The sequence below is a fragment of the Camellia sinensis genome, chromosome 1 (genome assembly GCF_055761805.1).
Source record: "Camellia sinensis isolate YWXY chromosome 1, ASM5576180v1, whole genome shotgun sequence".
Taxonomy (NCBI): Eukaryota; Viridiplantae; Streptophyta; class Magnoliopsida; order Ericales; family Theaceae; genus Camellia; species Camellia sinensis.
In genome coordinates this window covers 183,005,001-183,020,785 of record NC_138961.1, presented here as the reverse complement: position 1 = coordinate 183,020,785, position 15,785 = coordinate 183,005,001, and the positions used below count along the sequence as shown (strand labels likewise).

The following is a 15,785-nucleotide window of genomic DNA, read 5'->3' as shown; positions in this document are numbered from 1 at the left end:
GCCGAACAGCAATCACATGCAGTCCAAATTGCACAGGATTTAGACAAGCAACCATCAAAAAAGCAGCCAACAAAGTCCAAGAAGTTAAGCTTGAACAACAAACTGAAGGTCTGGGCTAACATGAACAAACTCAACAAGCAAAAAGTCCAAAATTTGCACAAGAACGGCGATGATGAGTAAGTGATCTTACATATCCCCAGCTGTTTTTTTTTTTCCCATCATGTTCAGTTCACATACATACTTAATAAATTAGATCATTTCATAAATGTGCAATGTTGACATTAACATTTTCTGTAATCGCAATGCACAGGTTGCTAGTTTGGCGAGGGGACTCAAAGACTAAACATGTGTATTTTGATGACATCATACACATCATCAAGGAAGAATCAATAACCAACAACGTATGGCAACTGTAAATGTGTACAAAACATACACACACACACACACACACACACACACACACATACACACAGAGTAAAAACAATGTAAATAATGTACTGCCACCCCTCCGGTTCTGCAGGTGATAGATGCTTATGGTGAAATTCTACTTGAACTACAAGGGCTAGTCAACCCAAGTTTGGAAGATTCATCATTCATTTTTACATGCACATGTTTGGTAACCACTAGACTTTAATTTTGATTATGTTTCAATACATGTGGATGTTCTTCTCAACATTACATGCTTACATTGTTAACTTAAATAATAGGCAGATGTGAATGTTAACAACAACATAAAATGACCTTTGAGAAGATTCACATGGACAGATGTGAACATTCACATCATTCGCATTGAAGATTATATGCTTATTATGTTGATAAACTTAAATGATACACACATGTGAACATTCACATCAGTAATATAACTGACAGTAACAGATGTGAACATTCACATCAGCAGTGTTACTCACATTAACAGATGTGAACATTCACATCAGTAACATCACCCACCATTAGCAAATGGGAACATTCACATCAGTAATAGCACTAACATTAACAGATGTGAACATTCACATCAGTAGCATTACTTACACTAACAGATGTGAACATTCACATCAGTAACATCACCCACCATTAGCAAATGGGAACATTTACACCAGTAATATCACTGACATTAACAGATGTGAACATTCACATCAGTAGTATCACTCACCATTAGGAAATGTGAACATTCACATCAGTAACATAACTCCCCATTAGCAGATGAACATTCAAATCAGTAACACCAAACATTGATATAAATACTTGGTACATCATTGTATGCCCTTTGTGTGCAGAAAATCATTGAACAGTACCCCCCCACAAGAGAAATAAACTAATTGATGTACACATCAAGGAGTATCAAGGCCAGAGATTCTTAATCTTCCCAATACACGACAACTTTCACTGGACAATTGTTGTGTACGACGTGAAAGAGAATGTATGGAGGCATTATAACTCACTACGCCCAAGAGAAGGCATACATGACCCACATATTGACAAAGCACAAATACTGGTAAGTGGCTGACAAAAATAATACTTGTCATGATGTGTAATATTTGAACTTGGACGTATGCCCTATGTTGGTTGGTGCCTAATATGAAATTTCATTGTTGGCAGAGGAACTACATCACAGCTTTGGTGCACAACATTGGACCATCATCACCATTATGGACCAATTTATCAAGCCAAAATACTTCGAAAATAATCATATCAGTGGACATCTGTCCTCAGCAAGCATCAAATTCGTAAGCCTAAAATCGATTTCTACACATGTTCCACAACCTTTACCCACCTAAATTTCAAAATCTAACAAGAAGTTTGCATTTTCAGGGTGGATTGTGGGCCTGCAGTTTGTTACATCATGAGGGCACATGTATATCGTGAAGACATTGTTGCCAGCCTAGATCGCTTTGAATGGTGTCAAATAAGAGACTCATTAGTACACCTTTTTCTGAACCACAGAAAGACAGTGCAATGTGAAAACCTATAGGTGGGGGGTGTCCACCTATCACTGTTACCCAAATCTGTTATCCACATTTAGGACAATTTAGTTTCAATAGATTTTTCATATTGGAGCAGACTAGCTTAATTGTAAATCAAGTCTATATCACTGCTTGTACAGATATTTTCCAGTCAATATATGTATATGCATTTTCAGGCCTATTTTGCGTTGGTCAAGCACATTGAGATTGTATTTTCTTTTCATTTTTTTGGATACAATGACATGATGTCAATGTTCACACCACAGAATGGTCGTACACTTTCTTCTATTTTAAACCACACTACATGAATGTCAATATTGCTTAAAGTGCTCATGTAACACAATATGACAGGTGTGAGTATGATATTTCTTAACACAAGTCAATATTCACATCTAACAATTTGATGATGTTAATATTCACATCATAACTTCTGATTATGCGAATGGCAACAATGATGTCATGAATATTCACATCTTATGAGTTGATGATGCGAATGGTTACATTGATGTAAACATTGCTGTTAAGAGTAACAACAATGTGAACATTCCCACCACAGAAATGTTTGAAAGTTGAACAATGTGAACATTCAAATAATGTGATTATATTACATAAGTGTGAATGTTAACAGGATGCATTCATCCAAAACACAACAACATAAATGTCAGATTGGTACCTTAAAAAAGTAAAAATAAAACACAAATCAAACACTAATGCATTTTTATGTTTGCCAACGCAACATAATCTTATTGCAACCCAATATTTCCCAACACAACACAATCTTATTTAAAAAATGAATATAAGAATCCAATGAAAAATACAATGTTGAAATGAAAAAAGGTACATCTTATGTCGGCTCTGTGCATGATTTTCGATTATGGCTCCCCAACTTATCACATCTCCCGCACCTTATTTGCTTCAGTTTCTCACCCCTTGATGGGATCCTATTCTTCTTCGGCCTTCCGGGTGGTCTTTTCACGGTTGGCGGGTATATAGTGAAGTCCATGGGATCAAAATGCGGCTTCTCCACCGATGGTATAGGGAATATGGCTCCCGAATAGGCTGCACGATATGTCTCTACATGAAAGTAATGTTCTACACAATCATTGAGATTGTAGCGGCTCTTCTGAATGGCAATAATAGCATGGTCACACGGGAATCCGTTGATTTGCCATTTGAAGCAAGAACATGTACGCCTCGCAACATCAACTGTAACAGATGGTATCGAATGAACTTCAAACACATCCTCGTTAGCTTTGCTAACTTGCCAAGACTTGCTGTCATTGAACGAATCCATAAGCCTTGTTTCGAATGTCGGACAAATAATCTCATTCCATTTGTTTGCTTGGTCACGCCGTGCAGACATTTGCCGCATCAACTGGGTACGAATTTTGTCCACCATTTGAGTGATAGGAAGATTACGTGCTTCTTTAATCCAGTTATTAAATGACTCCGCCGCATTGGATGTCATCTCCCCATAACGCATGCCCCTGCACAATATATCACAAACATTGTACAATACGGAATTTAACAGGCCTGACCATTCACGTTGACAGATGTGAACGTTCACAGTACTGCCATTAGTATACACTGATGTGAACATTCACATCATGGTATAATAATGTGAATGTTCACATCTGCTACCAGGTTTATGTAATGTGAATGTTCACATTATATGCTTATTACGTTGTCAACTTAAATGATAGACAGATGTGAATGTTAACAACAACAACAAAATATGACACGTGTCAATATTCAAATCTGTAATACATTGCATGACTATTTGACAAATTAACAGATGTGAACATGACATCAGTCATCATTAGCAGATGTGAACATTCACATCATTTACATTGAAGATGAAACACAATTCGAAGATTGTCACCATTCTAAACTGAAAATTCACATCACTACCATTCTAAACTTCAAAAATGGAACACCTTAGGAAACTATTATTACCTGAAGTATGAATTTGCCCAGTGCTCAGGTGCTAAGTCCTTGAAAAAATTATGAGCTCGTTGTTTACCCTCCTCTTTTAATTTTGCAAGCTTTTCATGGAATCCTACCACAGTTGGCTCGTAGGCACAGTCACCCAAACTACGTACTAGGTGATCCCTAAATCCATTATCAATTCCTTTCATCCGGTCTCTTAAATTGCTCTTCAAGTGTTGTAAGCAATAACCGTGATGAGCCGATGGGAACACCTTTGGCATAGCTTCTAACAGACCAAGATTACGATCCGAAATAAAAGTAATATGGCGCTTCCCATCAACAACCTTCCCAAGTTCATGCAAGAACCATGACCAATTAGCCGTGGTCTCCGAATCAACAATTGCAAATGCAACAGGAAACAGACCTACAAGACAACACCAATACACAACTGTTCACAATATTCCAAAGTGAATAGAAAAACAGTATAAACGAAACAGGTCATGTGAATGTGCATATGTACATTGCCCTATTTACTATTGTTGTTTTCGGATTCAGGTCATTCACATCAACGATGTGAACATTCACATTAACGACCATTAATAATTCATTGTTGATTGTTGAGTCACTGACAATGTTAACATTCACAGTACTGTTCATTAATAAATCAACTAACATTAGTATACACTGATGTAAACATTCACATCAGTCTGTAATAATGTGAATGTTCACATTTCTGTCATTAGCATACAAAGATGTGAACATTCACATCAGTGCATACTAATGTCAATGTTCACATTACTTATAATTTAGCAATCACTCTTTCGTCCAGACTACGCTGCTCAGAGTGCATATTGACATGAATAGACAGGTAAAAAAAACTTCTAACCATTGTTCCCGTCTTTCGCCGTTGCCGCAAGTAGCTGACCTTTGTACTTTCCTTTGAGGAATGTTCCATCCAGGAATAATAAAGGCCGACAAGCATTGAACCCAGAAATACATGTAGCGAATGACACAAAGAAGCGACAAAACTGTTGACTACTCGCATCATAGTCAATATTGACATAACTCCCCGGATTGTACCGCATCACGGCATCCGAATACCACCGCAACTGGTCAAACGATAACGAGTGATCTCCATGAATACTAGTCTTTGCTTTCTCCACACCCAACCATACGACATGGTAACTCACATCTAGCCCATAATCCCTCTTCAAAATAGTCACCACTTCACACGGCCGAGTCAACGGCTTGTCCCTCACAATTTCAGATATGGTACTCGACACCAAATCCGAACTAACTCGCGGATTCTTCGATGTTCGGACATCCGTACCACAAGTATGCACATCACTAAACCTCTTGATGTAGAAAAAATCATTTGCTCGTTGTGCTCTACAATGTATAACCCACAAGCACCCCCTCTCCTCCCGCATCGCACACACAGCAGTAACTCTTGTTGTCTCGTTCTTCACGTATGTGAATTTAAACCCACATTGGATGACATACTTACATAAAACGTCACGAAATTCTTGTGCACCTCCAACAAACCGTTGTCCTACATGCGTAATACCATTTGCCCAAGGGGCTGACAACAACACCTTCTCCTTATGGTGGCAAAATCTCTGTAGTGCATCAATTTCATCCTCAACCCCCACGCGCAGCAATCCCAAACTACTTGACTGACCAATATCACCCTTCAACTCAACCACAACTTCTACATGTTGTACCCCCATTGATTTAGCAAGCAGTACCATGTTCTGAAATTCTTTCTCATTGTCCAAATGACACTTATTAATCCCAGGTAGTTTACAGAACAATGAAATAGAACCAGCAGACAACTCATCCCATTTCTCACACAAACACTCCACCGAACGAGAATAACACATTGCGCGGGCAACATTTATTACAGTTGTACTACAACCATATGTACACACCAATAGCATAAAGGTATCCATCTCCTGTAAAAACACAAAAACACAACAATGAACAGTATTGAAAATCGATATCAAAATTCACATTGTGCAAAAAATAGATGACTACGTGTACAGTTCAAGTGCTAAATCCATAATTCACAATATGAAGATGTGAACATTCACATTACTATTAACAAGATGCCAACATTAAGCAAACATCAAAGTACAATGAGAACATCAACAATCTTCACATAATATAATGATGTGAACATTCACATCAGTGTATGACGATGTAAACATTCACATCAGTGTGAAATGATGAGAACATTCACATCAGTGTATGATGATGTAAACATTCACATTGATATTAACAAGATGTTAACATTAAGCAAGTATCAAAGTAAAATGAGAACATTAACAATCTTCACATAATATTAACAATCTTCACAGAGCCTCATTAAGCAAACATCAATTTAAAGTGACATTCTTCACATATTCCACATTCACAAAATGTGAAGATTCACATTGATATATATACTGATAATCAAATCATCCACACAGAGCCTCATTACGCATGCATCAAAGTCAAATGAGAACTACACAATCTTCACATAATACGAATGAACTCCCCTCCACATAATCACGTAAAATGCATATAATTGAAAAAACAGAGCATTCAATCCATATAAATCCAAAAACAGAGCATCCGATCCATTATACGAATGAAATCATAAACTGAACATGTATTCATAACCAAATTGATACTAACCTTGATCATGCAATCCTACAATCGTACAGAAAGTTGAAAAAAACTGATTTGAACTAGTTATAATCTGGCAAATATAACAACCGAACACCCTCCTCTTCGTCGTCTTCACTCGCAAACCACAGAACCAGCCTACAACAGCAACGATGAAACCCTGGCACAACCAATCCTTGTAACGAGCATGCAAAACATAAACGTATCTCTCGGAATTGGATTGATGATGAATAGCGTAAAATAGAAACTGCCAAACTGCATGAACGAAGAAACAGGCACCTATTACGTATTAACAATGTACATATATATATATATACAGGGGCAAAATAGTCCAAGAAATTATATTAAATTAAAAAAATGGACCTTATGGAATATCCAGAAAAGTTTATGGGACTAATTAGGTTATAATATTCTTTAGTGGACCTAATGGGTTATAACAACTCTAGAATGGATTTATCAATAAAAATCTCTATATTTTACTGTATTTTTTCTTTTTTTCCTTCTAGATCACTTTCCAAATTCTTAAATCAAACACCGCCTCACTGAACCAAATACTGTGTAAAAATTGACCATTACGATTGGAAGTGGTCCGAATCAATTTACCGGATCCACCATTTTGCATCTAGTCCGACCCGGCCAATCCAGATATCAACTCAATTTCCCACCACACGTTCGAGTAAACGACAAAACCAACACACACTCGATCTTGTGGTTGTCAATTAACGGTCGAATATATGAAAAAAACTTCACACAGAGACACAGTCCGATCCACTTCACTCACCACTCTCTCTGTCTCGATGGTCATCTGCAAAGCTTCAAACCTGAGCTATGCATTACTCTCTCTCAATTTCTCTTCCAAAACAAGCCCCGAACATCTCCCTTATTTACAACCCTACCCTTCTCTGCGCAACAAATGCACAGTCTTCTCTTCTTCTACTGACAACCCTAGGTATAGCTCCAGAGACGAGCACTTGGCGAATGGTATGAATCATCATTGTGCTGATAGAAGATACAGGAGAGCAAATGATGATGGAGGAGGAGGAGGAGGAGAGAGAAAGGTCAATTGCGAAGTGGATGTGATATCTTGGCGGGAACGAAGAGTTAAGGCCCAAATTCTGGTTGATGCCGATATTGAATCGCTCTGGAATGCTCTCACTGATTATGAGAGGCTTGCTGATTTCATCCCCAATCTTATTTGCAGGTAAAATCAAAATTATAGTTTCTCTTTGTAGCTCTCTTTCAATTATATTATACACAATATGTGTGTGTGTTTGTGTTTTGATTTTGACCAATGTAAGGATTTGTTTGTATGAAGAGTTTTTTAATCTATGTCTGGTTTTATTGGGGGTACTGGATCAATTTTGAAGTTGCATTGGGCACCTAATTCGGTAATCAAGCATAAATAGAGTTAATTGGATTAATTAAACCTTAGCACCCTGGCCTGTACTTTTATTAAAATTTCACTTTGGTATCTTTGCTTTCAATTGTGATAGTCACTTGTTACACAAGTCTAATTGTAATGTCACGCTTTTGTCCATCTATTGTTGATGAGGCTGACGGTTGTTAAGGAGGCTGACAGAAATTAAAAGGAGAGGAGCCAAAGTGAGATTTTGGTGAAATTGTAAGGACTACAGTGAGATTTTAGTGACAGTGTATGGGTTCTAATGAGGTGAAAAAAATGTCACGTTTCGTTTCGCTCACGTGACAAATTTTGTCAGCCTTGTTCACGCAAATAGATGTAAGGGTGACATTTCAATTTGACTTAAAAGTGTAAGGGGTTGACTGTTACAATTGAAAGTGGAGGGATCAAAGTGAGATTTTGCTGAAAGTGGAGGGGTGAAGTTAATTTAGAGTGAGTAATATTGGAACTTCAACTTGTGAGATGGGGAGTAAGCAATTTTTTTCCTTTGGTTATGTTTGGATCTTGTATTTGATGATGGATTTTTGGAGGAAAAAGGAAATGGAAAGGAAATGTGAACCAAATACAAGCTTCTTTCTTCTTTTTTTTCCTCTTTTCTCTGGAAGAAAACTATGAATGAAATATAAGTTCAATTTTTCTTTTTTACATTTCTCTTCCCTTCGCTTTCCCTCTACAAATCCCTCCCTAAATCTAAGATCCAAACACAACTTTAAGCTATACTTTATGATATTGCATTTTGTACATTTGCGCATATGGGATCTAAGTCTTTATCTCTTAGTACTATTAATTCTTGTATATTTGTTAGCCATCTTTTACTGCATTGTATTAAATTGCGCAGTCTTGGTGGATTCTATTGGGATTATCTTATTCAATTTTCCACAACTATATTTTTGACATTGTCATTTGCTGCAATCGTTACTTGACTGGACTGCATGTTACTTGATTGTCAGTGGGAGAATTCCTTGCCCACATCCTGGGCGGATATGGTTGGAGCAAAGAGGCTTGCAACGAGCCTTATATTGGCATATAGAAGCCCGCGTTGTATTGGATCTCCAAGAATTTCAGAATTCAGTGAGCCTCTTTATATTTATGTTATATAATATGATTATGGTTATGCTGACATTATTATCTAAATATCATTTTGTTGCCAATATCTATTGGCTATTGTGTGTGCATGCTAATGAGACTTTGTGTGAGTATGAACGTGTGAGTGTTTACCTAGCCAAAAACAAGCACAATAATTGAATTTTGTGAACAAGTCAGCTAAGTCTGGGCAGAGGATGGTGTATGAAAGCACCTCGAGCAAAAATCAATGAGACAACCAACTGTGTATGCTTGGTCTACTTTGAAACATAGGATTGTTGGTGGACAAAGTAGCTATTTCATTATCATAATAAAGAGGGTCGCAATATTACAACTGGTGGCCCCTTTTCTAATAGCTTAAGATTTTGGGACAAGGGGTGCTCTAGCACGGTATTTAAAGCTCAGGGTCAGAGGAGGTCTTGAGTTAACTTTTCTTTGTCTGCATTTGTTTCACCATTTGCATTATGTTACTTTGCATTTTTGGATGTTTGCATCTCCACATACAAGATGCGGTTCTGCATGAAAGAGGTTTCCCTTTTTTCTTGTCATACTTGTGGCTCTCTTTGTACTGTATATATATTGACCTAATAGCTGTTTATGTAAAGATGTGGTGAACTCCATTTAAATTTGTATAATTTTCTTATTTAGTTCAATTTTTTGGGCATCCCCATATGATATTAAACACGGTTTATCATTCTTGGTGGCCATTTGATTGTTTTGTTTCTACCCAACTGCTTTTGTAATTTCAGTATCTTCAAAGTTGAGATCTTACAACATGATATTTAAAATTTTAATTCTCAAATCTCATAGTCTTGTCCAAGATTGTAACTCTAAACTTTTTCTTAGTGTAGGCTAACAGTCGTGAACTCCACTTTTCCATGGTTGATGGTGACTTTAAGAAATTTGAAGGCAAGTGGTGTCTGAAATCTGGAAAAAGGTAATATCCACTATACTCCTAGTAGTGACAACATTGTTCAAAACCTCTAAATCTTGCTTTTCTGAATGGTCCTGGTTAGGGATCTTGTGTCCTTATCTCATTTCCTACCTTAACGACTCTAGTTATGCTCAAACAAGAACCTTGCTTTATAAACAAAGGTTTCTATTAGGTCAAGTGAGGAAAGAGAGGACCTTGATTGTTCGTCTAGCAGAACAATCATTTCATCTCCCTTCTTCATGAATATTGACGCATGAATAAAATCACTTATTGCAGGACTTTCCTAATCTCTATTGGTTTTTTTGTTTCACAGGTCCATAACAACAATTTTGTCATATGAAGTTAATGTGATACCAAGGTTCAACTTCCCAGCCATATTCTTGGAGAGGATTATCAGATCAGATCTTCCTGTGAATCTTCAAGCCTTGGCTTGTAGAGCTGAGAGGAATTTCGAAGGGAATCAGAATGCACTAATCACGGAAAGTATTTTGGGTACAACATCTATGGCTTTCCCTATTTCCCCTGGCATAGACATTGATGGTGCTTTATCAGAGAAAGATAAACTTTCTCCTGGAGAGTTGAAAGAGAATTATGCCAGTTCTTTTGGTCGTTTGTCCACATCTTCTAGTGACTTGAGCAGTAAATGGGGAGTTTTTTGGAAAGCTTGCAAAATTGATGGGCCTTGCATGGTGGATGAAGTTCATCTCCGTAGATTTGATGGCCTATTGGTAACTGATTGACTCTACACTCATCTCACTAGGCCTTTCTTTCTGATGGAAAGGCACATTTGTTATAGCGGTTTTGCTGATAAAATAGTTTTCGGGTGAAGGAAAACGGAGGCGTGCATCGCTGCGTTGTTGCCAGCATAACAGTAAAAGCTCCTGTTCGTGAAGTATGGAATGTGTTGACTGCTTATGAGAGACTTCCCGAGTAAGTGTCATTTTCATTTGTTTCTTGTACTTTTAATTTATGAGAAATGAATACATTGCAATTGTTGTTATTATCCTATACTAGCAACTTTAGACATTGCCCCCTAAGCTCCATCAAACATGGCATATGGACTATGGTGCATGAGATGAGAGAGAAGGAAAATAAGGGATGGCAATCATAACACTCTCAGCTCACTAAGGCAAAACGTATTTTTTTCTCTTGATAAGTAAAAAAAAAATATTAAAAATGAAACCAATGGAAGTGCCATCAAAGGGCAACCAAAAATAAAAACAAAAGAAAACACTTAAATGTATCTTACAAAAGCTCTTTACCACAAGGGCATAATATATTTCCTGAGTTATATATCCAAGATTAGAAACAGTTCTCCTAATCAGTTCTCTTCGTTTATTTGTTTATTTATATATGTATGCTGAGTAAAATCAGTTATCACCAACACAACTGGTGCCTATCAAACACTTGTTTACATGGGCAGTGTGAAGCGAAGTCCCACATCACCTGAATACTAAAGTAATATCAAGCATATAAGCGTGAGGGCACTCTCACCTTAATAGTTAGCTTTGGGGTGAGTTCTACCCAAGACCGTGTAACAGGCAATCCTTAATAACTATTTTTAGAAATATTTAGTCAAGTATCCTTATAAAAAAGAGAAAAAGGTATTTAGTCAAGTACCTGTTATCAAGTTAAGGAAACAGAAAAAATAAAATCATCCAGCTAAGAAAATCTTCCAAGTAATACCAACCATTGGATTTTGGGAAATTTTTGTAGTAATTGAAGTTCCTTGGCTGCTAAAGTGGCAATTGTCCATTATAATTTATAATGATCTACAAGGCCTACTCTCATTATGATTCCGTGTGAGGATTTTGCTGCCATGATCCCTGTTGTTGTGTTGGATGCAACCATCAGAGTGCCTGATGCCATTCTGCTAGCATGACACTGACACGCCGACAAGTCGATTTTCAATAAATGCAAGACATAACGGGCTTGTTTGGTTTGCTTTTGGGAGAGTTGTTTTTGAAAAAAAAATTCAAAATTTTGTTTGGTTTGTGGTTTTTCTCAAAAAATTTCTAAAATTACTTTCTCTCTTACAGCATCAATCAATCACTTTTTATCTCTCCTCTCTCCTTCTCAATCACTTTTTCTCTCACACACATCTACTCAATTACAAAAAAATATCAAATCATCCCAAACTCCAAAACTACTTTTAAAATATACAACCAAACAAACCAAAAAAATTTCTAAACTCTCTCCCCAATTTTTTTTTTGAAAATCACTCTCTCAAAAGCAAACCAAACACACCCAACATGCTTGGGACACGTTAAAGTTTTATATTTTTATAAATTATTGTATATCATATATATGAATAATTTAGTCAAAGATAATTAAAAAAAATGTAACATGACACATTTTTTACATTAAAAAGCTATATATTTCATAAATTTAATATCAAAATATCATTCACATAGCAATTACATTCTGAACAATGCAAAACAATTATATAACATTGTATTACACATTATATATTCATCTTATAAATGTTTCAAAACATATTTAGAATGCATAAGTTGTGTTATGAGGAATGGAAAATATTCTTATAATAAAGGGATTCATCATATATGACGTATTTAGAGGGCCATGAAGTATTACTAAAATGTCCAATGTTATGAATTTGATATTTTAATTAAGACACATTGAAGAAGTATCGGACATGCTTTTAGGAGTGTCCAAAGAGTGTTGTATTGGACAAAGATATCGGAGAGGACACGACACGACACTGCTTAGGTGCTATGTTGTTAGATAGTAAGCCTAGGAACACACAATTGGACATAGAAAACACAGATGGACAAGATGTACAAGATTTGTTGATGGAGCTCACTTCTGGAAAATCGCGTTGGTGTATCTTGTGTCTAGTTATGTGTTTGGTTTTTTTGTTCTTAAAACTTATTGATTGTTAAACAATAAGTTTAAGAAAACAGAAACCAAACACAAAGCCGGACACCAAAAACACATGGATGGACAGGATTTTACTTGATTTGTTGGTCTCTGTTAAAATGATCTTTGAATATGAAAGCTACAGAAATGTGGACATATCATAGCAACCTTTTCCACTATGCAACATTTATATTCCTGATCTTGTTTCCTTGTGAAACTATTTTACAGAATAGTTCCAAATTTAGCAATCAGTAAGATTTTATCGCGTGACAACAACAAAGTTCGCATTTTGCAGGTACAACAGAATTTGATTATTATTAAAATTTGTGGTCAATATGAATGCTTATCTACTCCAACGGAATTAGACTTGGAATTTAAAAAAAAATATTAATAAGTTCCATTCTTGAGGGCGCAACGCTTGTTGTTGTGCGTGTCATTTTTCAGGAAGGATGCAAGGGCTTATTGTATATGGTACTCCATGCACGTGTCATCTTGGATTTGTGTGAACACCTGGAACAGGAGATCAGTTTTGAGCAGGTTGAAGGAGACTTCAACTTTTTCCAGGGAAAATGGCTTTTGGAGCAACTTGGAAATCATCACACACTATTGAAATACTCTGTGGAGTCAAAAATGCACAAGAATTCCTTTCTTTCTGAAGCTATTATGGAAGAGGTTTGTGAAATTTATTCGTCTACGAGTTCGAATTTCTCTCACACCGCATGGTTGTCTTCTTTTATATGTTTAGATTAGTAGTCCTTATGATTTTTTATTTATTTTTTATTTTAAATAAGACCTTCTGATATATTCATCTACTATAATAATCGTCCTTACAAAATTGTTGATGGTAATTTTGACATTTTTAGGTTATATATGAAGATCTCCCTTCAAACTTATGTGCCATTCGAGATTATATTGAAAAAAGGGAAGCACAAAACACTTTGGAGACCTGTGATCATGCAATATTTTCTGAGGAGCAAACTGCTTCTTCTAGCAAAGACAGATATGATGATTGCATGTCGGTTGAGAAAGATTTTGATTCTGACAGTCCACATCCTTCTAGACAAAGACCACGGGTTCCAGGCTTGCAGAGAGATATAGAAGTTCTTAAAGCTGAGCTTATTACCTTTATATCAGAGTATGGGCAAGAAGGATTTATGCCAATGAGAAAGCAACTTCGCAAGCATGGAAGGGTGGACATTGAGAAGGCAATCACACGCATGGGGGGATTCAGAAGGATCGCATCTTTGATGGATCTTTCTCTTGCTTACAAGCACCGTAAACCAAAGGGTTATTGGGATGACCTTGAGAATTTGCAAGAAGAGGCAAGTTTTCCAGTTTGTTGTTTCGTTTTGAGTTCAGACATGGAAAATGACACCAAAAAAAAAACAAAAAAACAAATAAGAAGAAAAGGGAAAATACATGAAAAGGAAAAAAAATCTTAATGTAGAAGTCTCAAGTAATTTTAATCTTAAGGAGAAATTATGCTGTTTTTTATCACAATACTGCCGGCCTTGATTTTTGGTAAAGTTAAAAACTGATCCCTTTCTATCTTGCAGATAAGTCGGTTCCAGAGAAGCTGGGGAATGGACCCATCATTTATGCCTAGTAGAAAGTCTTTTGAGCGTGCAGGTATAAATAATAAATTTCTTTCCAGTTACAAGCACAATGTCAGAAGTTGTTTGTGGTGACTGCTAACTTAATTGTTATTTCTTACACTTGGGCTGCGTTCGTTTGGGCGACAAGGCCACAGAATTGGAGGCCAATCCTGAATCTCATGTTTGGATATGAAGTGGACCTTGTATATCTCCATATGGGGATACAAATTAGGGGATTAAAGGGCTACCTATTTGCTCACCACACTCCCTCAGTTCACATCATTTGTGCCGTTCGGATATAAATTTCCAAACAAAAATTAAATGTTCGGATATCAACTTCCAAAAAAAAAAAAATTCAATTGTCTTGATATCAAGTACCCAACATGGTTTATATTTAAACAATTCATTTTTGTTTGGAACCTTGATATCCAAACGACAAAATGGAACTGAAAATTTCTATGGTGTACAAATATAACCTCCCAATTAAAGGGGTTAAATGACCAAAACATCCTTGAGCTATGTCATTACATCATACGCTCTTATGTCTAGTGATAGGACTCTGATAATTCTCTATCCTAATTGAGGGTTATTCTCTAACCTCTGAGATAGGACACATCATCTTAAAAGATTGATAATCTTATGACTATTAGACTAATAGTTTTATGTAATCAAGTCCAACAAAACAAACACGGCCTAAGTGACTTGGATTCATATGCATTTCATGTTTTTGGATTTTCTTTGTCAGGTCGGTATGACATTGCTAGGGCATTGGAGAAATGGGGGGGACTGCATGAAGTATCTCGTCTTCTCTCACTAAAGGCGAGGCACCCTAATAGACAGGGAAACCTTTCCAAAGACAAGAAAATGGATTATGTATTATCTGCCAATGGTGAAGGGAAGGTACCTTCTAAACCTTATGTTTCTCAAGATACACACAAGTGGCTCATGAAACTTAAGGACTTGGATATTAATTGGGTTGAATGAGAATATAGTTTTATTTGTTTTCTATTTCTTGTGGTCATGGAAATTGTGTGAATAATGCTATACAAAATTTGTATATAGAAATATGTGATTGAATTGGGATTAATCACTTTTATACAAACTGAAAAAGTTGGGAAAAGTTTGTATATAGGCTAGTGGTGCAGTTAAAGGGGATTTTTCACTTTAAAATTTTCAGGAAAATTACAACAAACAAAAAAAAACCCAGGTTTTAACCCAAGTTTTAGCTTTATAACAAAATAAATTTGAAGTTTTTAATTTTATCAATTTAAATCCTAATCTTTTAATTTATTTTCAATCTAAACTATCCACTT

General features: G+C 36.3%; 2 protein-coding genes and 1 long non-coding RNA gene across 3 annotated transcripts in view; 2 read left to right on the top strand and 1 right to left on the bottom strand.

Moving 5' to 3' along the window:
- The first annotated feature begins 1,320 nt into the window (after positions 1–1,320).
- Positions 1,321–2,094, top strand: LOC114261973 (uncharacterized). The gene is made up of 3 exons (XR_003629183.2): positions 1,321–1,492; positions 1,597–1,724; positions 1,810–2,094. It is a non-coding gene; the product is annotated as an uncharacterized LOC114261973 (long non-coding RNA).
- A 636-nt stretch (positions 2,095–2,730) lies between these two features.
- On the bottom strand, positions 2,731–5,620 carry LOC145821350 (uncharacterized). The gene is made up of 4 exons (XM_082917857.1): positions 5,486–5,620; positions 4,777–4,999; positions 3,918–4,314; positions 2,731–3,448 (listed from the first exon to the last, which is right to left on the bottom strand). The coding sequence occupies exons 1-4, from the start codon at positions 5,618–5,620 to the stop codon at positions 2,806–2,808; spliced, it is 1,398 nt and encodes a 465-aa protein (XP_082773983.1). The 3' UTR covers positions 2,731–2,805.
- Positions 5,621–7,297: 1,677 nt separating this feature from the next.
- The window catches only part of LOC114263160 (polyketide cyclase/dehydrase/lipid transporter), a 23,448-nt gene continuing 14,960 nt past the window's right edge, over positions 7,298–15,785 (top strand). The window contains exons 1-10 of the mRNA XM_082890098.1: positions 7,298–7,761; positions 8,931–9,051; positions 9,915–10,000; positions 10,311–10,725; positions 10,827–10,927; positions 13,106–13,172; positions 13,322–13,549; positions 13,741–14,199; positions 14,434–14,506; positions 15,218–15,372. Of these exons, the coding sequence (XP_082746224.1) occupies positions 7,358–7,761; positions 8,931–9,051; positions 9,915–10,000; positions 10,311–10,725; positions 10,827–10,927; positions 13,106–13,172; positions 13,322–13,549; positions 13,741–14,199; positions 14,434–14,506; positions 15,218–15,372 (2,109 nt within the window). The 5' untranslated portion in view covers positions 7,298–7,357. The remainder of the gene's footprint in view (positions 7,762–8,930; positions 9,052–9,914; positions 10,001–10,310; positions 10,726–10,826; positions 10,928–13,105; positions 13,173–13,321; positions 13,550–13,740; positions 14,200–14,433; positions 14,507–15,217; positions 15,373–15,785) is intronic.